Source organism: Sturnira hondurensis, unplaced genomic scaffold (genome assembly GCF_014824575.4).
Source record: "Sturnira hondurensis isolate 20B ecotype Veracruz unplaced genomic scaffold, ASM1482457v3 Scaffold0007521, whole genome shotgun sequence".
Classification (NCBI taxonomy): domain Eukaryota; kingdom Metazoa; phylum Chordata; class Mammalia; order Chiroptera; family Phyllostomidae; genus Sturnira; species Sturnira hondurensis.
In genome coordinates, this window is record NW_028080152.1 from 172,948 (window position 1) to 195,913 (window position 22,966).

The 22,966-nt window shown below is 37.7% G+C and overlaps 1 protein-coding gene across 1 annotated transcript; it reads right to left on the reverse strand.

Moving 5' to 3' along the window:
• Nucleotides 1-3,943: 3,943 nt before the first annotated feature.
• LOC118991437 (olfactory receptor 4A5-like) lies at nt 3,944-4,953 on the reverse strand. Its single transcript, XM_037052652.1, has one exon. The coding sequence runs from the start codon at nt 4,951-4,953 to the stop codon at nt 4,006-4,008; it is 948 nt and encodes a 315-aa protein (XP_036908547.1). The 3' UTR covers nt 3,944-4,005.
• Nucleotides 4,954-22,966: the final 18,013 nt, after the last annotated feature.

Sequence of the window (22,966 nt, forward strand, 5' to 3'; positions counted from 1 at the left end):
TTATGTTGGGCTCCCAAGGCTGATGAAACAAGAAGTTCCCTGGACTGAGTTGAGAGCTTGGTCCTAATTGATGAAAGAAAATTGGTTTGCTACACACAAATGAACACGTGAAATACAATATCTTCTTCTACTCCCGTGCCCAGTAGACAGCAATGAGAAACAGGGAGAAAACTCCAAAACAAAACCATTATAGATTTGACTGCAATGGTAACTAAGGTTTCAATGGTCTGACTGGATATTATTCTCTGTCTATCCAAGAAATTGGCAGAAAGTGAAAGGAATATAAAATTTCTGTTCGAGAAGCTACAATTGCTAACTTTGATCACATGACAATCTGTGGAAGCTTAGACTGAAGTGGATGTTTTGTTTTATGTAATTATTTCTTTATCTCTCTCTTTCCCCCCTCCACTAATTTATATAAAGGGTATTGGTGGTTCATATTTCAATTAGGTTGGAAATCGGAGTATGTCTGAGCTGAAATCAATTGATGATATGAAAATTAAAGGGATATTTTATGTTTTCTGTGTTGAGGAGAGAGTTTTCCCTTCCATCCAAAGTTGTAAATGAATAGTAGAAGCAAAAAGGGTTGGGTGTTACAGATGTGCTACATTTGCTCCTGTACAACCAACTCTAATATTTTCCACCTTATTCTGGTCCATAAGAAACTGACTGCTAAAGTGGTCACCGACCAAGCTAACTCACCCTTTAGCTGTTGGGTAAGTTCGGCCAATGAAAGGAAATAACGGGATATCAGAGAGTGAAGAGACATCAAGGTATTAATTCATGTGCTAGTTTCCTTCATGGGCCAGTTTGGAAATGGCTGTCTCTCTACTCAAGGCACAGCTGCTGTCAAATGAACCTCCTTTTTCTGTTATAGTTATTCCCAGGTTCAGAAAGAAATCTATTACTTTTTCTTCTTCATAACTGAGGTAGTGATGATGTCCCACCATTGCTAGTCCTGAGTACTTCACCATTTTTAAAGTTTCTTTGCTTTTAACATTTTTTGTTGCTATTCAGGTACCATTTTCTGCCTTTTGTCCTCACCTGTCTCCACTACCCAATGCTTCCTCACCTCTCTCCCTTGCTCTACCCCACCCTTGTTATTGTCCACATGTCATTCGTAATTGTTCCTGCTAACCCTTCACCTTTTCCCCTATAATCCCATACCTTCTCCCATCTGGTCTTTAAATTGGTAAACTCTTTTTAAACAGTTTCGTGTTGTTTTTTCTTTTTTGGAGAGTGATATATTTTCTTGGAAGACAATTGAAATGATAATTTTTAATAAACACATTTTTATAGAGAAATATCAGAGGCATCCATATTAAAGCTAAGTTCACTTTTCCTCTGCTCACAGTTATTGTATCATTTATTATTCTGCTAAGTAATATAAAATGAGAAACAGGATATAAAATATTAGAAAGATATTAGAAACAAAAGTCATTCATATCATTACTGCTCAGCAATATCCCAAAAGGTGAATCCTAACTGAATCTTAAATACCTAAATAAGTACTCAGATTTTTCATGTTTCTAGAAAGAATGATTCAATGTGATCAATATATCAATTCCTTTCCACGTTAATTAGACATTTAATATACTGTGTGTCAAAATGCTGGTAGGTTTCTAAGACCTCTGAAATCATTCTAATAATTATGTGGAAAATAGTTGCTGGAAACCGAAAACATTGTTTTAAATAAGACTATTGTGTAATAGACCTCTTAACAGATATCAAAAGCTACTTACAAGACCTAAAATAATGTAGTATTTTCCTAAGAATAATGAACCAATTAAAATAAAAGAGAGTCTAGGAATGGGTACACAGCTCTTTAAAATACATTGTAAATATGACATCAGATTAGGAAAGTAGGTTGCATCTTTGAAAAATGTGTTGAAAATTTTGGTTTTATCACAGCAGAAAGCCCTTGGTCAAGTAGATTTAAATCCCTTACACACATGCACACACACAAACACACATGTATAGATTCAAGCAGGGGTGTAACTGATAAAACATCTTTAGGAGAAAACTATAACCATCCATAAAACTGAGCATGCAAACAGCCTGCCCAACACAAAGCAATTTCTTTCAGGATGTCCATAGCAGCATACAGTAGGACACTGGCTGAATGGGTTCAGAACACGTGGTATATTTAGACATGGAATAATACAGAGCACAGAACTGGTGGGACTACAGAGAGGAGCAACAAGAAGATTAAATCTGAGGAAGTCAACATTGTGGATAAAAGACTCAGAAAACATAGTACTATGTAGCATAATTTTAATAAAGGTAAAGAATATGAAACTGTACACTCTATAAATTAAGGATATATACATATGCAGTTAAACTATTTTTAACTATGATAAATATAAAATTGAACATTAGGATTACATCTGGAAAGAAGGAGGGGAATGGTATTCCCAAGTAATTTCAATATTGATCATATTATGGGTATAAATTGCATATATTATTGGTATACATGAAAAAATTCATAATAAAATTTTTAAGTAAGGTTTCAATGTTTTTTAGTTAGAAAAAAAAGAAACTCTTGCAAAACATAGATGATGTTTCTAAAATACAGTGGAAGCAATTCCATGTTCTTCCTACTTTGTGATATTCTGGAGAGGCTACACACTGCGGAAATAAAACTTTTTAAAGATAATATTGAAAAACAAAATTTTGTTTATATAAAAGCAAATCATTATTAAGTCTACAATTTAAAGTATTGAAGATGAAGGCAACTTTTAGGGAACACATTGCTGTGTAAAATAACACATTTCTTTACTCAAACTTCAGTGTCATAAAGTCAAAATAAGGTCATCTACACTTGGAAGAATGGCAAAAAGGCACATAATAACTAGTGAGGACAAGCATGAAAAGATGTTTACAGCTTGGATTAGTAAGGTATTCTATACTCTAATCAAGAACTAGCATCTGTTTTGTTTTTTGTCAACTATCTCATTCGGATTCATCCCAACCTGTGAATGAATCCAACATCACATCTAACAGAACTGCTCCATGATTGTGCATTTAGCGAAATATGGTATCATCTTCCATCTAGACATCCTGAACTTCAAATGCACACGTGTCACAATGAGGAACAGAAATAATCTGGAAGACAAAATGCTTAAGGCAGTTTCTAAAACCTGTTGTATGCATACAATAACAAACATAAAAGTTTTGAAATGAAGTACAAACTGACAGTAACCAGAGGGGATGGGGAGAGGGATGCTGGGGGAAAACAGGGGAAGGGCCATCAAGGACCATGTATGAAGGACACATGGACAAAGTCAACGAGGGTAAGTTTACCAGGTGGAGACGGCTGGGGCAGAGAAGCATGGTGGAATGAAAATGGAGACAACTGTACTTGAACAACAATCAATCAACACATACATACATACATACATACATACATACACACCACTCTTTTCACATTAGAGATTCATTCTAAACATTACTCAAATTGATTTCTCATTATTTGGGGTAAAACCAAAATTTTCAAGGTAGCTTGCTTTTCCCTTTCTAAGGGAAAAATAAATTCTTCTTAAGCACATTTCAACATAAATTATAGAGAACAAACTGACAATGATCAGAGGGGAGGAGGTAGGGGGAGTAGAGAAAAGGGGAAGAGGCAAGCCAAGAAACATGAATAATGGATTCATGGGCATGCACAGTGTGGGATACATTGACCATGAGGTGGGGGTTGGTGGGGTGGGGTAGGTGAGAGCAACAGAAATAAAATCAGGACAACTCTAACTGAACAATAAAAAAAGTTACAAGGTGAACTTAGTTTAATTTGTTAATAATAGGAAAAAATATCTCTGCCTTTTTACTCACCCTTCAGAATTTCTGTGTTAGATTGATTTTAACAACACAGGACAAATTGTTCTACTTTTTGATACCTTCTATGAATAAAGAAAAGCATCCCAAGAAAACTCATTGTGTTGACTATCTCATCCATTGTTAGAATGAACTACTTGTTTCTTGTTTCAGAATTACTAACAGGTGCATTCAATATGAATGACACATTCTCAGTCTATCTATGCCTAACTTCCTACACCACAGTTTCTTCATAGCATTTGTCATTTCTGAATTTCTCAAAGTGTATATTAGAGGATTCAACATGGGAGTGACAACAGTATAAGCCACACTTATGAATTTATCAACAGATAAGTGGGAAACAGGTCTAACATTCATAAAAATGCAGGGAACAAAAAAGAGAACAACCACCATGATGTGGGAACTACAAGTAGACAGGGCTTTGCGCCTGCCTTCCTGACTGTGAGTTTTAAGGGAACTTAGGATGACTCCATAGGATATTAGTAAACAAATAAAGATGACTGTACAGATTGCTCCACCATTGGCAGCCATAGTGAGGCCTAAGACATAGGTGTCACTGCAGGCAAGTTCTAAGACTGGGTGCAAATCACATATGAAGTTGTCAATGATATTGGGGCCACAAAAGGGGAGGTTGTACACAAAGAGAAATTGAACCAGAGAATGAACAAAACCTCCAGCCCAGGACACCACCAACAGCAGGATGCAAACCTGTCTATTCATGATGGTTATGTAGTGCAGTGGTTTACAGATGGCCACATAGCGATCATAGGCCATGGCCACCAGAAGGAAGATCTCAGCACCTCCAAAAAGGTGTCCCAGAAAGAGCTGTCCCATGCAAGCTGAGAAGGAAATTGTCTTTTGACCAGAGAGTAAGTCTATGATCAATTTGGGTGAAATGTCAGTGGAATATGCTGCATCCATGAGTGACAGATAAACAAGGAAGAGGTACATGGGGGAGCCCAGAGAGGGGCTGGCAAGAACAGTCACCACAATGAGCAGGTTGCCCACCATGGTCACAAGGTAAGTGAGTAAAAATATGACAAATAATGCTTTTTGGCCCCCAGGATCCTGAGTGAGGCCCAGGAGGATAAATTCTGTCACATTGTTACTATGTCCCATTTAGTCTTCTCAAAAGCCTGTTTCCAGAATAGGAGGAGAGGTCAGGAGATGGGAACTGTAATAAAAGGGTGAACAAACTATGAATACATCCATTATATTTTGGTGTACCTATTCATTATTTTATCTTCTACAGGGGTTTACACTTAATAAAGTTTTGCTGAATATCTATGACTTCTTCTTCCTAATAGCCTATTGTACCTTCCCTTGACATTCTGTTCCTCCTGAGATGATTTTGTTTTGGTTACAAAGAAGAGGTTTACCCCCTAAATCATAGTGGATTGTCAAAAGAGAAAGTATCAAAAGCCCCACAGCCAGTCATATCTTTAATAGAGCCTTATTTAAACTCTCAGTCCTGGACACTCAAGTCAGCAGTGACTTACTCTCTGGTGGTTCCAAAACAAAAACCCTCTGGATAAAATGGCATGATGTCAGGGCTCTGAGTTGGTAATATTCATGGTGAGAACCTTTACACTATAATTAATGAAGCACAAAAAATAATGCCCCCTTTGCACTAACTCAATACTACGATAAGTTGCTATTAAGTATTCAGACCTTTATGTCTCAAGGATATTCAGTCTGTATGGATTCTCAATAAGTTTCCACAGACAGGACTTTATCCAAACAAGACATAATTAGCACATTGTTCCCTAATGCAATTACTAAGTTAGACTCTGTGACTTTCAGAAACTTTTCTGCTTCTTTTTTTTTAGTATTATCAGCTTTTTAACAAGTTGTAATTCTCTCCATGTATTTTGACTATTCTACAACCCTTAACACAGAAACACTATTTAGATTTGAAATATTTTTCAAATTCACTGACTGCTGACTATCATGAACTCTTACATTACCAGCAGGTATTATTTTTTTCAAAATTCTTGGGGAGACCCAGGTATTGAAGAAGAAGAACACAGGCACTGAAAACAGAGGTAGAGGACAACGAGACATGGTTGTATTTATAATTCTTCAAGGTACAGAGGGTGCTCAGAAATGGAGCATTGTTGCCCAGGTTCCAAAACTCAGCATACTCAAGGGAAGGGCCCAACACCAGTGTAAAAAAGGCATGGGGTTGAGTCATTTCTAAATGCAATTACATCTCTGTCTCAGGTTGCTTTTTGGAAGATAAAGGACTGGAACTAGATAATCTCAAAAACCTTGTCCAGTCTTATCCTCCATTGGACTCTTTGTGCAACCCCATCTTACATTCTATTCTACTGACATTTTCATATTTTTATAACAAAATAGAAATGTCCTAGCCTATAACTGTTCATTAAAAAAGGCTACCCAGTGGTAAGTGGCATTTTATCATTACAGAAACCAAATACTGATTATGATTTACCCTATTCAGCTTATACTTATTTAATACCCAAAACAGCCTTTCAGAGAGAGTGAAGCACAGTGAAAAATCACATGGACTCTGGAGACACATTGCCTTGTGTTGAAATCCTAGCCTTGCCACTTACTACTATGTGACCTTGAGCAACCTAATAAACCTTTCTGTGCCTCATTTTCATCTTTTTTACAATGGGGATAACAATAGAGCCTGCCTCTTCCGTTGTTTTATTACTAGTAAATACCTAGAATATTGGCTGCCATCCAGTAAAGGTTGAATAAATGATAACTATCATTAATGTTCTTGAATGCTTTACTATCAACATTGTAACACAAGGAATCATTGGAGTCTTTGTCAATGTGGTGAGAACTATAGACATAGGCCAAGGATAAAAAGAGTATTATACTCTATGAAGCCCTATTTAGGCATAGGATAAAATTGCATGTCTCAGGATTTATCTCTTGGATTACACATGAGTTGTAGTATTCACCTGTGATGCAATGTATTTAGACTAGAAGCAAGGTGAATGACATGGAAAAAGTGGGACACATACATCATAGGAAGAACTGAATAGCATACAGTGACAGAAACAAAACGATCAAATCAGGAAGGTGAAATTATATTGAAGAGGTAAATATCTAGAAGTGATTAGAATATTAATGTGAATATTAAGTGAGATAAATACTCTTTTTTAAATTCTTCTTCAGAAAAATTTTCTTTCTTGAGAAAGTGTTAGAAGCCTGATCCCCAGGGATCTTCCAGGGTTTACTCAGGAGGCACCTTAAAATGCTATAAGAAATAAAGACACAATGCAGCTTAATAGACAAAAGCAAAAAAAATTATTTAAAAAATTGATTCCTCAGATTCCTCTACATCTGATGATAAAGGATAAAGTTAAACAAGAGAGAAGACCTGTACAACTATAAACACAGACCTAAATTTTTTTTGTATTTCTCGCAGTGAAAAATTACGAAATCACTTATGTTCAAAGACAGACAAACTGATTCCATCCCATAGATTTGGCACGGGGAGGGAGGGTATGCTGAAAGGTAGATCTTTCCTTACAAGCCAGCTGTGAGCACCACTCTCCCTACCTCATTCACATTGCTGCTTCCAGTGTATTCAGAAGCTGTACCATTCTTGAAGCTGTAGGCTGATAAAGGCTCACCTATTAAAGAACATGAGGATATAAGGTGGTCTACATCAAATTCTTTTTTTCTCCCTCCTTACTTTATGCAGGATCTATCTAGTGCCCTTACTCTTACTAATCAGCAATGTTGGATTTCTCCAGAATAAATCTCCTACTAGCCAGTTAAATTATTTAGATGAGAAACTGGTTATATACTCTATTCTCTGTTGTTTAAGTCATCAAAGATCCAATATTATAAAACCTGACAGGTAGTATTATTAGACTTTTAACTTAAACTGCTAAGTTAACACTTCTCTATTTAAAAAAAAATTTAACATGTTATCTTAAGAGCCCCCTTTCTAAAAAGAGAAGTTAAAATTCCATAGTAACAAAAATATTCTCTAGAATACTTTAAAATTACAGTTTTATGACTCTATAAGTAATAATAAACAAGGCAGTTCTCTGAACACAGATTTCTTTCAAAAATGTACTAATTTGCATTGCTGATTATGCATATACTGATTTTTCATTAAATTTATTGAGATGGTATAAGTTAGAAAGCTCATATAGCTTTCAAGTGTACATTTCTATGATACATGATTTGTATACTGTATTGTGTGCCCAGTACCCAAAGTCAAATCATCTTCCATCACCACAGATTTGACCCCTCAACCCTTCATTACTAAAACCTACATTTCCTCTGGGTACCACCAACTCTTTTCTGTGTCTACAAATTTAGGTTTTGAAAATGTTCACAGATATTGAGCTTCCATATCAGAAACAAAATCTCACATGGAAAATGTGGTCGGTAATATTGTAATAACTATGCAAGGGGCAGGGTTGTCCTTTAAGTATCAAGGGGAACACACTGTGGAGTATATGATTCTGTGGCCACTATGCTGTAGCCCTGAAAGTAGAACAAAATATTGAATGTAAAGTATAATTTTAAAATTTCAAAATAAAAAATCTTACATCCAGCTTCTAAACTAAAATAGCAGTTAATTTCTTACTACTTTAACACATTTGCTATGCTACAATTTTTCATTCTCTCATTAATTTTATACTGAGTTTGGGGAATGACATAAGATATATGCATCCCTGTATTCATTTTAGCCTTATGCATAGTGAAAAGACATGAAAACAACCAAAGTGTCCCGCAGTAGGTGACTGGATAAAAGAGATGAGGTACATGCACACAATACTACCCCACCATGAGAAAAGATGAAGCCCCAGCATTACAAAAATGTGGATGGACCATGAGATTCTACTAAGTGAAATAAGTCAGACAGGAAAAGTCAAAGACCATATGATATCACTAATATCTGGTAAAGAAAGCTGAAAGCAACATATTAACCAAGAAGAAAAACAAACAAAAACTCATAGACACAGACAACAGTATGCTGGTTAACCCAGAGGAAAAGGAGAGGGTAGTAAAGGGTAAAGGGGGTCATATATATGGTGATAGAAAAAGATCTGACTTTGGGTGGTGAACACACAATGCAATATATAGATCATGTATCATAAATTCTCTGACTCAAAGGTCTTAGAATAATTAGAAATGTTAATTTACCCTGTAAAATATAATACCCCATGAACCAAGACCATGAACCCATTAGTTTATCTGGAATGTTTTGAAAGTTTCTCTTCATTATTTAACAAAACAAACAAAAAATATCTATCAGACTATAATGCTATTCACCAAACACATTTTCTATATTCTGATTGATTTCCTTATTCTGCTACCTTGATTTAATTAATTCAGATTTTTTCCAATAAAAATACATATATTTTGGACATTAACAACATTTAAATATCTTGTATAAATTTTGGTTCTTCTAAGAACTCACCTCAGGTCAGTTCCTTAGTCTTTAAACTCAGAGCTTCTTTCATTGGCAGTGACTGTGGGTACCTCATGTATCTATGTGTGACCACAAAACACTGAGTAATGGATAGTGATCAGTAAATGTGGAAATAGTTTCATGCAGCTGCCCTTCCCATGTTTCCACACAGAGTCCCCATCACCTCAGTCTTTCACACAGTGGTTGCAGCATCCAACACAGATACCTAGCATATAAAGACACTTAAATAAAACAGAAATACATACTTGTAAAATACTTGAACACTCTCACCTGTTGGGAAAATTGCTTCAGAGAAAAACAATGATGCTGTGTTCTCATGGCTATGTAAAAACTGGATGTATTTATGGAAATTAACTTGGCCAAATCTATTATTTGCCAATACAAAAACCCCAGAAATTTTACAACACTGAAAGTAGTTACTTCAATGTACTTCTCCTCAGCCAGTTGTGGTGAGGTAAACAAAAACTACTTCCCCATGAGGACCTAGGAAAGCATTCCTGTCTCTGACCATTACTCTCTAGCTAACAAGACAACTACTGGGATTTATCTTCTTCAAATAGCCAGTGACTGGGCATTCTACCAGGTAGTAGAACTCTTCTGCCTTTCAGTCACTCAAAGAGCATATCTCTAAAGACCCCTTTTTTCTAATTAAAAGTATGTCTGTTTCTCTACCCAACTTCATCCCAGAAAATTGGGACCTTACACAGGTTTCTACAAGTAATGAGAGATATCTATCCTGAGGAAAATATACAAAGAAAATATCTGAAGGATCAGAGACCATTTGAAGATAAACTTCAGCTTAGGCAGAAAGTTGAGTTTCCAGAAATCTCCCAGGTATTTCTATCAGGAAAATAATTCTTCAACATTTATCGGCAGACCCAGCCTCTCTGGCTTAACACATTGCATTTGTTTTAAAGAAAAGAGAGTGTAACGTCATTATAGATTACTTTATTAAAATATTTGGAACAAATTCAAATGAAGTAATGACAGTTCTTTCCCCTACAACAATCCCCAGAGAAAAAGACTTGGGTCTTGCCAAGAAAGAAAAACACAGAGATAATTACATGGAAAGCCTTTGCTTTGAAAAGAAACAATTAAATAAAGTGAATAAAAATTTACAGGTTTCATTTTAGGAAATCGTCAGGTAAGGCAAACATTATTTAAGCCCTAATGAAAGGAAAACCAGTGTTGGGTCTCTTTACCAGCACATACCTAGAAAAGAAGGTCCTTATTGCCAGGAGTGTTACTGCTGTTCCCGGGCAAGGTGCAGCCCAGGATGGCTATGAATATAGATCAACACAAAATTATAAATTTACTTAGAACCTTTTTTTGCTCATAAGTTTGCATGAGTATTTGTGTATTTAATGTATGACCTAAGACAATTCTTCTTCCAGTGTGACCCAGAGATGCCAAATTGTGCATGGCCCTGCTAGATATAGAGGTCCAGAGCTCAGAGGAAGAGAAATGGGGGCATGGGACTTATTGAAATTGACCTTTCAACTACTGAATGGACAAGTAATCACAGTTGTTTAGTTCTGAAGGCCTGAATACATCTCAGCAGAATCATAATGGTTCCTAGCCCACTAATTCGGTTCTTTATTTTCAGCCTACTATCAAATGAGTTACTTTCTACAAGACAGGAATTCTTTTCCAACAAGTGCCTGCCTCTATATCAAGTCTTTGATGCCTTCCACTGTAATTTCCCTAGGATGGTTTCCTATGGGCTCCACTGAGCATCTCCACATCCACAAATATCGTTATAAGGGCCTTAGACTAAAAGGCAATAAATACCTCTGGGTACCAGCTGAAGATTTTAAATATGGGCTAAGCTCACCAAAAGATGGCGGTTTCCAGCTTAGCAAAGAAATGGATTAAACCTAGCAACCCCAAGTATTGTACATACTATTTCTAAGATTGAAAGGGTACATGTAAGCACTGTTTTCTTGAGTTTAAGTGGCAAAAGATGGGAAACATATACTTAATTTAAAAAAACTATCTGGTATGATAAGGTTACTCTGGACTAAATTAGTACTCAGAACTTGAGAACAAATATATGCATAAATTCAATTCTCCACATTCTTCCAGCTAAATGAAAAGAAGTACTAATGGTTTCTGTTTATCTGAATGATAGATGTTTGCTAGATCTGACCATGATTACATTAGTGGAGAATGTCAATTTATATACCCCAATAAGAATGATACACTGGAAACATTAACAGATACAGATATTGCCTCAAAACACGCAATAATCCATAGGAATTCTCTATAAGCCATATCTATTGTCATGTTTGGAAAGAAAATTTAGATATGAACATACTCTAAATGAGTCAAGCTATTACATTGATAACATCATAAGAGTTTCTTAAAGAAAGAAGTTTGGGACAATGTGGTAGCTAGCGTGAACATTTTTAGTCAACTACACTGGTTCAATCCAGCCAAAATACAAAGCCTACACCAATCTGGGAAATATATGGGAATAATATGGTCCATGACCATTACAGAATTCTAAAAATTCTACCTACTTCTTTACTATCTCTCTCTCATCCAAGTATATAACAAAAATGAGAGAGCACTTACTCTGGGGGACTTAAATGGGAAGTTATTCATGCATTGCCATTGGGACCCCATACTGCTAGTGCTCAGAAGTTCTCAGAAGGGTCTACTATATGAAAATTTGAAGCCTGGTGACTTTGGCAGAAGCCTAATCCCAACATCCTGTTTTGAAAACTTGAATTGGAGACTCAGTAATTCCCTGATGCAGTGATCACATGCAGCTCATTGGGAAGAAAACTACTGGAGGTCATTGGATTTTCATATAGACACAATTTAATAGCATCACAAGTGCCCTTTATGTCATAGGTGATGTCATAACTTCATTCCCAAAAGCATGAAGTGGCATAATAAAGCTCTCTAATGAAATGGAAACAGTTCATATAGAAATATGTTATGGAAGAACTTAATGAAGGAAAGATTTTTTAAATCAATAAAATAGAAACAAAGAAAACCAAAACAGGAGACACTTGGTACCTTTAGAGAAAAGCCAAATTATTAATATCATAAATACAAGCAGATGAACACCACACAGATCCCTCATACAGGGAAAGGGGGCCAAAGACATGGCAACAAAAGACTTGACTTTAGTGCTGATTGGTGTGTCTCAGTGGGTTGAGTGTCATTCAACAAAATGAAAGTTCACCAATTCTATTCTCAGTCAGAGCACATGCCTGGAATGAGGAAAAGGTCCCAGGTTGGAGAGGTATGGGAGGCAACTAATCGATATTGCTCTCTCTCTCCTTCTATCTCCCTTCCCTTTCATCTCTAAAAATAAATAAATAAAATCTATATTTAAAAAAGAAGATTTGACTTTGGGTAGTGAACACACAAAGGAATATACAGAACATATATGATAGAAATGTACACTTGAAACCTATATAATCTTATTAAACAATGTCACCCCAATAAATTTAATTTTTAAAAAAGGAAACAAAATGTGGAAAAATAAAATAAAATTAAGATCCTCAAACTCAATTCATTCTGTGTAAGGCAGACTGGAACCATTTCCCCCATTATTTCAAGAATACAAAAAACACAATTATAAACTACTGTAGGCTATGAATGAAAATAAAATCTTCCATCTCCCAGCCAAGATGGAGGCATAGGTGGAAATAGTGTACCTCCTCATACAACCAAATTTAAGCACAACGGAAATTTAGAAACAAGAACACAACCAAAACACACAAAAAATTGAACTGTACCAAACTCCAACAACAAGAAACCATAAACCCAGACGGATAAGAGGGGCAGAGTCAGTGGCTGATGGAGAGGGGTTGCAGCAGGAAACAGGGGTGGCTGCTGGACAAACCAGGCATGCAGGTGGTGGGTCACAGATCCCATGCAAGGGGTGCCAATGGGCAGACCCAGTGAGGGTGCACAGCAGCTGGCTGTCACATTCACACGAAGATAAACCAGGCAAAAAAAGCAGTGAGGCACACTGCACAACCCAGGGCCCCAGTGAAGAAAAATGAAGTCTAAAAGCACCAATTGGAAAAACTTTCAGGTGCTGAGGTGCCAGAAGAGGCTCCCAGCCTCACAGGAGAGTTCATTGGAGAGACCCAGAGGGTCCTAGAACATACACAAGCCCACACCCCCCAGAAACAGCACCAGAAGGGCCAAATTTGCTTGTGGGAAGAAGCACGAAAGACCAAAATCTTAGAGAGAGAATAACAAATGTCATTGCTCCTTCCCTGACCCCACCCCCAGTCACGACCCAGCTACTGGGTTGACCTGCCCTGGTGAACACATAAGCCTATGCCCCTCATATGTAACAAGCATAAACAAACAAAAACATTATGGCTCAAGCAGAAGAACAGTTTGAAGCCCAAGACCCAATACTTCTAAGAAACAAAGAGATAGCCAACCTATCACATGCACAGTACAAAACACTGGTGATCAGGATGCTCACACAACTGGGTGATTTCACTCACATATAGATGCAAAAATGAAGGCTATGCTAAGTGAAATGAAGCAAAATACAGAGGGAACCAATAGTGATGGAAGCAAAACTGGGAATAAAATCAATGGAGTGGACCAGAAGGAAGAAAGAAACAACCAAATAGAAAATAATGAAGAAACGAGAATTCAAAAAAATGAAGAGAGGCTCAGGAACCTCCAGGACATCTTTAAATGTTCCAACATCTGAATAATAGGGGTACTAGAAGGGCCAGAGGAAGAGCAACAAGTGGAAAACTTATTTGAACAATAAATAAATGAGAACTTCCCCAATCTGGCAAAGGAAATAGACTTCCAGGAAGTCCAGGAAGCTCAGAGAGTCCCAAAGAAGTTGGACCCAAGGAGGAACACACCAAGGCACATCATAATTACATTGTCCAACATTAAAATGAAGGGGAAAATTCTAGAAGCAGCAAAAGATAATAGGACAAGTCACCTACAAAGGAGTTCCCATCAGACTGTCAGCTGATTTCTCAAAAGAGATATTACAGGAAAGTGGAGCTGGAAAGAAATATTCCAAGTCATGAAATCCAAAGACCTATATCCAAGGTTGCTCTATCCAGCAAAGCTCTCATTTAGAATGGAAGGGCACATAAAGTGCTTCTAAGATAAGGTCAACTTCAAAGAGTTCATCATCACTAAGTCCTTATTAGATGAAATGTTAAAGGAACTTATCTAAGAAAAAGAAGATAAAAAATATGAAGAGTAAAAGGAGAGAAAACTCACAGTTACTAACAACCACACCTAAAACTAAGCAGACAACTAGAACAGGAACAGAACCACAGAAATGGAGATCACATGGAGGATTAGCAACAGGAGAGTGGGAGAAGGAGAATGGGAGAGAAGGTACTAAGAGTAAATAGCATAGATGGTAGGGAGAAAATTGATGGGGGGAGTGCGAGAATAGTGTGGGAAATGTACAAGCTAAGAAGGTTGTGCCACATGCACATGGACTAAAGGGGGGATGAGGGAGAGGAAGTGTGCAGCATGGAGGGGAATGAAGGGGGGAAATGGGACAACTGTAATGGCATAATCAAAAAAATATATTTTGGAAAAGAAAAAATTTTCCATATGAAGTTAAAAATAAAACTTAAATAGAAATAAAATTAAAAGAATAATCAATTGTACTTATGAAAAATGTTAACTCAGTGAATTGGATAACTTAGATGAAATGGATCAAGTATGAGGAAAACACAACCAGCTGAAATAACTCACAGTAATTGATAAGCTAATTAATCCCCTATCTCCTAAGAAATGAACCATCCTTTTCTGTAGACATGATTGTGTCTTAGGAAACACTAAGGAACTTTCAGAGATTACTAGAAATGGTAAGCGAATTTAGCAAGTTTGTAAAATTCAAGGTCAAAAATTTATTCAATTGCACTTTTATATATTAGCATAACAACAACTGAAAATAACAAACCTTTAAGCACCTTTTACAATAGCATCTGAAAATATAAATACTTAGGAAAAGATGAGCAAGATCCCTAGACTAAACTTACAGATCTTCTCAGAATTAAGTTTTTAAACACCTAAATAATTGGATACATCATGTTCAGGAATTATAAAATTCAGAATTGTTAAGATGTTATTCACTTCAAAATAATCTATACATTCAACTCAATCAGAATAAAACTGAGAGCATGCTGTTCTCGACATGTGAACAACTGTATTTCCACAAAACAAATACAATCTTTCATTCCACTTGTTGTTCTACAATGTGACTTAGCCACACCCTCACAAATAGCACTGCTATGAACATAGACATACAAAAAGATGCTCAACATCACTAGCCATCAGAAGTGCAAATTAAAACCACAATAACATATCACCTCACACCTGTCACAATGGACATCATTAATAAATCAACAAACAAGTGCTGGGGAGGTTGTGGACAAAAGGAACCCTAGTCCACTATTGGTGGGAATGTAGACAGGTGTAACCTCTCTGGAAAACAGTATGGAATGTCCTTAAAACCTAAAAAGAGAACTGCCTTTTCTTATTGTTGTTTAGTTTTCACCCAAAAGAAAAGAAGGAACTCCTACCCTTCCTGACAGCCTGGAGGAAACTAGAGAACATAATGCTAAGTGAAAGAAGCCAAGGAGTGAAAGACAACTACTATAGGATCTCACCTATAAGAGGAATCCAGTGAACAAAATACACTAACAAGCAAAATAGAACCAGAGGCATGAAAACATGGAACAGACTGAAGGAAAAGAAAGGTGACCAGAGGACAGTTTGGAAGGGGATAAAGGTGGAAAGAAGAGGAAGGTACTAGTAAGGAACACGTATGAGTGCCCCACAGGGCAAGAGAAGTGAGGAAAAAGCAAGAAGTTTGGAGTGAAAGGAAGAAGGACTAAAACAGGAAAAAAGAAAGGAGAGGAACAGAGTACTGAAAGATACAGCAACAATAAAATTTAAAAAAAATATACAATTACTGAAAAAAAAGTTTAAAAAAGTTTTTAAAAAGTTAAACACACACACACACCCAAAAAACCTCCTTCCTTGTTGGTTTCAAACTGTCCAATCCTGTTTTTCTGGTTTTGGTACGACCCCTCTGTGGGCTGGGTTGTAGGCCCAGGCACACACCCTCTCGCCAGCCAGGGTACCAGACTCGGGTGCGGGCGCCCGCCCACCCGACGGGCTGCCTGGGTCCGAATGGATGTGGTACTGGTCCTTCCCAGTCCTGTGGCTGGTTGAGAAGCAAGTCAAGCTGCCTTCACAGGAGAACACCTCAGTCCACTTTCCAGTAAAAACTTCTGCAGAAAGTGTACCTCTCAGCCCAGCCCAATCCCCAACCTGACTGGTTAGGACAATGCTCCTCTCAAATTTCCTGGGCTGGCAGGCTGGTGGGCTGGCGACCACAGAGATTGCAACTGAACAGGGCCCTCTGTCCTTGCCACCCTTTCTGCACACCTAGGCAAACAGGTCTCTGCCACCCAGCCCCACCTAGATGGTGAGGGAGGGAGCCAGCTCTTTCAAGGACCCCGCAGCTGGCCCAATGCTCCTCTGGGTGCTGGGCTCCCTATGAGTCCTCCATGCACTGGCCACGGACGGAAGCCTCTACACCCCTAAGGAGGCAGCAGCGGCGGCTCCGAGGTGTTACTGGCGGGCAGCCAGCCCTGCTGCTGCTGCTTTTGTCTTCACTCACAGGTGCTGGGCTCCCCATGAGTCCTCTGTGGCAGACGCCCCTGTCCTGGGGCTCAGGCAGAAGCCCCTGGGCCCAGACCGCTGAGGCAGCCTTGTCTCAGAGGTCTTTACAAGCCGGCCAATGGCTGCCATCTCCAAAATGGTTGTTATTTTCAGTTGTTGTGGATGTTAATATACAAAAGTGAAATTGAATATTCGTTTACCATTTCTAGTAATCTCTAAACGTTCCTTAGTGTTTCCTATGACACAATCATGTCTACAAAAAAAGGATGGTTTATTTCTTAGGAGATAGAAGATTCATTAGCCTATCAATTACTGTGAGTTATTTCAGCTGGTTGTGTTTTCCTCATACTTGATCCATTTCATCTAAGTTATCCAATTCACTGAGTTAACATTTTTCATAAGTACAATTGATTATTCTTTTAATTTTATTTCTATTTAAGTTTTATTTTTAACTTCATATGGAAAATTTTTTCTTTTCCAAAATATATTTTATTGATTATGCCATTACAGTTGTCCCATTTCCCCCCTTCATTCCCCTCCATGCTGCACACTTCCTCTCCCTCATCCCCCCTTTAGTCCATGTGCATGTGGCACAACTTTTTTAGCTTCTACATTTCCCACATTGTCCTTGCCCTCCCCTGTCTATTTTCTCCCTACCGTCTATGCTATTTATTCTTAGTACCTTCACCCTTCTTCTCACTCCACTCCCCTGTTGCTAACCCTCTATGTGATCTCCATTTCTGTGGTTCTGTTCCTGTTCTAGTTGTCTGCTTAGTTTTAGGTGTGGTTGTTAATAACTGTGAGTTTTCTCTCCTTTCACTGTTCATATTCTTATCTTCTTTTTCTTAGATAAGTTCCTTTAACATTTCATCTAATAAGGGCTTGGTGATGATGAACTGCCTGAATTTGATCTCATCTGACAAGCACTTTTTCTGTCCTTCCAATTTAAATGAAAGCTTTGCTGGATAGAGCAACCTTGGATATAGGTCTTTGGATTTCATGACTTGGAATATTTCTTTCCAGCTCCACTTTCCTGTAATATCTCTTTTGAGAAATCAGCTGACAGTCTGATGGGAACTCCTTTGTAGGTGACTTGTCCTATTATCTTTTGCTGCTTCTAGAATTTTCCCCTTCATTTTAATGTTGGACAATGTAATTATGATGTGCCTTGGTGTGTTCCTCCTTGGGTCCAACTTCTTTGGGACTCTCTGAGCTTCCTGGACTTCCTGGAAGTCTATTTCCTTTGCCAGATTGGGGAAGTTCTCATTTATTTATTGTTCAAATAAGTTTTCCACTTGTTGCTCTTCCTCTGGCCCTTCTAGTACCCCTATTATTCAGATGTTGGAACATTTAAAGATGTCCTGGAGGTTCCTGAGCCTCTCTTCATTTTTTTGAATTCTCGTTTCTTCATTATTTTCTATTTGGTTGTTTCTTTCTTCCTTCTGGTCCACTCCATTGATTTTATTCCCAGTTTTGCTTCCATCACTATTGGTTCCCTCTGTATTTTGCTTCATTTCACTTAGCATAGCCTTCATTTTTGCATCTATATGTGAGTGAAATCACCCAGTTGTGTGAGCATCCTGATCACCAGTGTTTTGTACTGTGCATGTGATAGGTTGGCTATCTCTTTGTTTCTTAGAAGTATTGGGTCTTGGGCTTCAAACTGTTCTTCTGCTTGAGCCATAATGTTTTTGTTTGTTTATGCTTGTTACATATGAGGGGCATAGGCTTATGTGTTCACCAGGGCAGGTCAACCCAGTAGCTGGGTCGTGACTGGGGGTGGGGTCAGGGAAGGAGCAATGACATTTGTTATTCTCTCTCTAAGATTTTGGTCTTTCGTGCTTCTTCCCACAAGCAAATTTGGCCCTTCTGGTGCTGTTTCTGGGGGGTGTGGGCTTGTGTATGTTCTAGGACCCTCTGGGTCTCTCCAATGAACTCTCCTGTGAGGCTGGGAGCCTCTTCTGGCACCTCAGCACCTGAAAGTTTTTCCAATTGGTGCTTTTAGACTTCATTTTTCTTCACTGGGGCCCTGGGTTGTGCAGTGTGCCTCACTGCTTTTTTTGCCTGGTTTATCTTCGTGTGAATGTGACAGCCAGCTGCTGTGCACCCTCACTGGGTCTGCCCATTGGCACCCCTTGCATGGGATCTGTGACCCACCACCTGCATGCCTGGTTTGTCCAGCAGCCACCCCTGTTTCCTGCTGCAACCCCTCTCCATCAGCCACTGACTCTGCCCCTCTTATCGGTCTGGATGAATGGTTTCTTGTTATTGGAGTTCCGTACACTTCAATTTTTTGTGTGTTTTGGTTGTGTTCTTGTTTCTAAATTTCCGTTGTGCTTAAATTTGGTTGTGTGAGGAGGTACACTATTTCCACCTATGCCTCCATCTTGGCTGGGAGATGGAAGATTTTATTTTCATCCATAGCCTACAGTAGTTTATAATTGTGTTTGTTGTGTTCTTGAGATAATGGGGAAATGGTTCCAGTCTCCTTTCTACAGAATGAATTGAGTTTGAGGATCTTAATTTTATTTTATTTTTCCATATTTTGTTTCCTTTTTTAAAAATTAAATTTATTGGGGTGACATTGTTTAGTAAGATTATATAGGTTTCAAGTGTACATTTCTATCATATATGTTCTGTATATTCCTTTGTGTGTTCACTACCCAAAGTCAAATTTTCTTTTTTAAATATAGACTTTATTTATTTATTTTTAGAGATGAAAAGGAAGGGAAGTAGAAGGAGAGAGAGAGCAATATCAATTAGTTGCCTCCTATACATCCCCAACCTGGGACCTTTTCCTCATCCCAGGCATGTGCTCTGACTGAGAATAGAATTGGTGAACTTTCATTTTGTTGAATGACACTCAACCCACTGAGACACACCAATCAGCACTAAAGTCAAGTCTTTTGTTGCCATGTTTTTGCCCCCTTTCCCTGTATGAGGGATCTGTGTGGTGTTCATCTGCTTGTATTTATGATATTAATAATTTGGCTTTTCTCTCTTTTCTCTAAAGGTACCAAGTGTCTCCTGTTTTGGTTTTCTTTGTTTCTATTTTATTGATTTAAAAAATCTTTCCTTCATTAAGTTCTTCCATAACATATTTCTATATGAACTGTTTCCATTTCATTAGAGAGCTTTATTATGCCACTTCATGCTTTTGGGAATGAAGTTATGACATCACCTATGACATAAAGGGCACTTGTGATGCTATTAAATTGTGTCTATATGAAAATCCAATGACCTCCAGTAGTTTTCTTCCCAATGAGCTGCATGTGATCACTGCATCAGGGAATTACTGAGTCTCCAATTCAAGTTTTCAAAACAGGATGTTGGGATTAGGCTTCTGCCAAAGTCACCAGGCTTCAAATTTTCATATAGTGGACCCTTCTGAGAACTTCTGAGCACTAGCAGGATTGGGTCCCAGTAGCAATGCATGAATAACTTCCCATTTAAGTCCCCTGGAGTAAGTGTTCTCTCTTTTTTCTTATATACTTGGATGCAAGAGAAATAGTAAAGAATTAGGTAGAATTCTGTAGAATTTTTAGAATTCTGTAATGGTCATGGACCATATTATTTCCATATATTTTCCAGATTGGTGTAGACTTGGTGTTTTGGCTTGACTGAACCATCGTAGTTGACTAAAAATGTTTACCCTAGCTCCCACATTGTCCCAAACTTCTTTCTTTAAGAAACTCTTATGTCATCAATGTAACTACTTAACTAATTTAGAGTATGTTCATATCTAAATTTCCTTTCCAAGCATGACAATAGATATGGCTTATAGAGAATTCCTATGGAATATTTTGTGTTTTGAGGCGATATCTGTATCTGTTAATGTTTCCAGTGTATCATTCTTATTGGGGTATATAAATTGACATTCTCCACTAATGTAATCATGGTCAGATCTAGCAAACATCTATCATTCAGATAAACAGAAACCATTAGTAGTTCTTTTCATTCAGCTGGAAGAATGTGGAAAATTGAACTTATGTATATATTTGTTCTCAAGTTCTGAGTACTAATTTAGTCCAGAGTAACCTTATCATACCAGATAGTTTTTTTTTCAATAAGGATATGTTTTCCATCTTATGCCACTTAAACTCAAGAAAACAGTGCTTACATGAACCCTTTCAATCTTAGAAGTAGTATGTACAATACTTGGGTTTGCTAGGTTTCATCCATTTCTTTGCTAAGCTGGAAACCGCCATCTTTTGGTGAGCTTAACACATAGTTCAAATCTTCAGCTGGTACCCAGAGGTATTTAATGGCTTTTAATCTAAGGCCCTTATGACAATATATCTGGAAGTGGAGATTTTCAGTGGAGCCCATAGGAAACCATCCTAGGGAAATTACAGTGGAAGGCATCAAAGACTTGATATAGAGGCAGGCTCTTGTTGGAAAAGAATTGCCGTCTTGTAGAAAGTAACTCACTTCATAGTAGGCTGAAAAGAAAGAACGAAATTAATGGACGAGAAGCCATTATAATTCTGCTGATATGTATTCAGGCCTTCAGAACTAAGCAACTGTGATTACTTGCCCATTCAGTAGTTGAAAGGTCAATTTCAATAAGTCCACAAGCCCCCATTTCTCTACCTCTGAGCTCTGGGCCTCTACATCTAGCAGGGCTATGCACAATTTGGCATCTCTGGGTCACACTGGAAGAAGAATTGTCTTGGGTCATACATTAAATACACAAATACTCATGCAAACTTATGAGCAAGAAAAAGGTTCTAAGTAAATTTATAATTTTGTGTTGGGGTTTATTCATAGCCATCCTGGGCTGTACCTTGCCTGTGAACAGCAAGTTAGACACTCCTGGCAATAAGGACCTTCTTTTCTAGGTATGTGCTGGTAAAGAGACCCTAGACTGGTTTTCCCTTCATTTGAGTTTAAATAATGTTTACCTTACCTAAAGATTTCCTAAAATGAAACCTGTAAATTTTTATTCACTTTATTTAATTGTTTCTTTTCAAAGCAAAGGCTTTTCATGTAATTATCTGTGTGTTATTCTTTCTTGGCAAGACCCAAGTCTTTTTCTCTGAGGATTGTTGTAGGGGAAAGAACTGTCATTACTTCATTTGAATTTGTTCCAAATATTTTAATAAAGTAATCTATAATGACCTTACACTCTCTTTTCTTTAAAACAAATGCAATGTGTAAAGCCAGAGAGGCTGGGCCTGCTCATAAATGTGAAAGAATTATTTTCCTGATAGAAATACCTGAGAGATTTCTGGAAACTCAACTTTCTGCCTAAGCTGATGTTTATCTTCAAGTGGTCTCTGATCCTTCAGATATTTTCTTGTATATTTTCCTCAGGATAGATATCTCTCATTGCTTGTAGAAACATGTGTAAGGTCCCAATTTTCTGGGATGAAGTTGGGTAGAGAAACAGACATACTTTTAATTAGAAAAAAGGGGTCTTTAGGGATGTGCTCTTTGAGTGACTGAAAGGCAGAAGAGTTCTACTACCTGGTAGAACGCCCAGTCAAAGGCTAATTGAAGAAGATAAATCCCAGCAGTTGTCTTGTTAGCTAGAGAGTAATGGTCAGAGACATGAATGCTTTCCTAGGACCTTGTAGAGAAGTAGTTTTTGTTTACCTCACCACAACTGGCTGAGGAGAAGTACATTGAAGTAACTACTTTCAGTGTTGTAAAATTTCTGGGGTTTTTGTATTGGCAAATAATAGATTTGGCCAAGTTAATTTCCATAAATACATCCAGTTTTTACATAGCCATGAGAACAGAGCATCGTTGTTTTTCTCTGAAGCAATTTTCCTAGCAGGTGAGAGTGTTCAAGTATTTTACAAGTATGTATTTGTGTTTTATTAAAGTGTCTTTATATGCTAGATATCTGTGTTGGATACTGCAACCCTTGTGTGAAAGCCTGAGGTGATGGGGAGTCTGTGTGGAAACATGGGAAGGGCAGCTGCATGAAACTATTTCCACATTTACTGATCACTATCCATTACTCAGTGTTTTGTGGTCACACATAGATACATGAGGTACCCACAGTCACTGCCAATGAAAGAAGCT

What these genes read in the sequence shown, in the direction of transcription:
- LOC118991437 (XM_037052652.1), bottom strand. Translation starts at nt 4,953, where the DNA reads ATGGGACATAGTAACAATGTGACAGAATTTATCCTCCTGGGCCTCACT.